The following is a 2,137-nucleotide window of genomic DNA, read 5'->3' as shown; positions in this document are numbered from 1 at the left end:
GTGCAATGGCGGTGCCGATGGACGCATCCTCTTTGACTGCATTTAACAGTGATGTGACTGAAATTTCAGGGGCATTGTCATTGACGTCTAAAACTTCAATCAATAATTTGGCATGTGAGGTCATGGGAAAAACTGCTCCATCACTGGCTTGTACACGAATCTCAAAAACATTATTTTCTTCAAAGTCGATATTCTTTTTATTTGTTACAGTTCCAGTTTTTTCATCTATAGCAAACAGATCAGTTTCTTTCCCTCTGCCTACTTTATTCAGCGAATATGTTACTTGTCCATTCTGACCTGCATCTAAATCAGTAGCATTTAGCGTTATTATCCATGTTCCAGTCTTGGCGTTCTCATACACACTGGCTTTGTAGAGAGTCTGACTGAATATAGGAGCGTTGTCATTAATGTCCAAAATATTTACTACAATCACCATTGTGCCAGATTTAGCAGGAGTTCCTCCGTCAATAGCAGTCAGTGTGAGTCGGATCACAGACTGTTTTTCTCGGTCTAAAACTTTCTGTAGCTGTAATTCTGGAGATATGCTTTCCCCTTTATGTGTGACGAGAGAGAAGTGTTCATTTTGGCTCAGCTTGTAGCTATTGACAGTATTTTTACCGACGTCTGCATCGTCAGCAGGATGCAGAGGGAATTTAGCTCCTGCTGCTGTGTTCTCTGTAATGTTGAATACCTGTGACGGGCTGAGAAATGACGGGGAATTATCATTTACATCCAAGATTATAATTTCAATCCGATACAGTTTTAAAGGGTTATTAATCACTGCTTCTACACTGAGGGAACATTTCTGTTCGTTGCCGCAGAGTTCCTCTCGATCTATCCTCTCATTAACATACAGGACACCAGTCTTTAGATTTACCTCGAAATATTTTCTCTTTGATCCAGCAACGATCTGAAACATGCGGGACTCCAAATCCTGGACGTTGATGTTGAGATCTTTCGCGATATTTCCGACAACAGTCCCCAGATTCACCTCCTCTGAGACGGAGTAAGAGAGCTGCCCAGACACCGCTTCCCAGTAACAATCCAGCAGCACGAACAGGATATATATCCACACACAGCTCCTTCTGCTCGGCAAATGCATTATTCCACACATCGAGGAGGAGCATATGGGCAAACTAGAACAACATGTTACAACGATAAAAAGATCAAAATCAAGGAAAATGTATTCCAAATAAATATTTTGGCATTTCCACGAGCAAACAAAATGACCGTTCTTTGTCGCCCGACGTCTCTTTGAAACAAAGCCCACAGATGCATCATCCGCTGACTCTGGGAGGAGCCCTGAGCCATGACACAAATCGTCCAAATGTGATGGTCTATAGTGTCCCCATGTGGACATACGTCATAATTACATGCTACATCGAACTTCATCACATCAGAAATGTTTAAATTCTCGATTCTCTTTAAACATGAGGCAATGCAAAAATCGAAACATCAAATGATAGAGAAAAATGTTTAAAACACTGACAACCCAAATTCACAATAATGACTAAAGTGTTCAAAAACAGCATCCTTAAGAAATTACCTGAACGTTCAAGCAAATGCTTCACAGCATGTGCTAAATACTGAAATACATCTGTGATTTTTCCATCTAAACGTCAAAGTGCATATAATATCAAAAGTTTTTTTGAAGATAAATTATGAATTCACTCACATATTGTTGAAGAGTTGTAACCAAACACATGTGTCAGTGTATTGAAAAACACTCGTTGTGCATCATCTTAAGGAAAATGAAAGTCTTCAAGTTGAGTTCAGCACCACGGATAGCGACTCACACAGAGTCTACTGGTCAGCAGCCAAATCCACTGAAACTAATGAACAGCAAGCTACAGTGTATGTAAAAAGTATTGCGATTTCTTGATGGTTATATAGCACAAGTCTCTCTTTAAAATGGCGTGAATGAAACGGCACCATATTGTAACTACTTATCTACAAAGGAACGATGTAGCAACAAGTACTTCATGTGTTAAATCTCTTACCTTTTCTTTGTTGGGTAAAGTCTGAGTTCTGGTAAAAGTGTCTCCTCCGTTAATACTGATCAGCTCAGCATCTACAGGCGGAAACGGTGCGGGGAAAACCACAACGTCACTCTTGAGTGTGTCCGAGCTGAAACACA

General features: G+C 40.2%; 1 protein-coding gene across 1 annotated transcript; it reads right to left on the bottom strand.

Moving 5' to 3' along the window:
• Positions 1 to 58: 58 nt before the first annotated feature.
• LOC126387470 (protocadherin gamma-C3-like) lies at positions 59 to 1,396 on the bottom strand (the record flags this gene model as incomplete). Its single annotated transcript, XM_050039980.1, has 1 exon — positions 59 to 1,396. A coding segment is annotated over exon 1 (1,302 nt), but the record flags the coding sequence as incomplete, so codon positions are not given.
• Positions 1,397 to 2,137: the final 741 nt, after the last annotated feature.

Source organism: Epinephelus moara, unplaced genomic scaffold, assembly GCF_006386435.1.
Source record: "Epinephelus moara isolate mb unplaced genomic scaffold, YSFRI_EMoa_1.0 scaffold4554, whole genome shotgun sequence".
Taxonomy (NCBI): domain Eukaryota; kingdom Metazoa; phylum Chordata; class Actinopteri; order Perciformes; family Serranidae; genus Epinephelus; species Epinephelus moara.
Note: the sequence above shows the minus strand (reverse complement) of the source record. Positions and strands in the feature narration are given on the sequence as shown.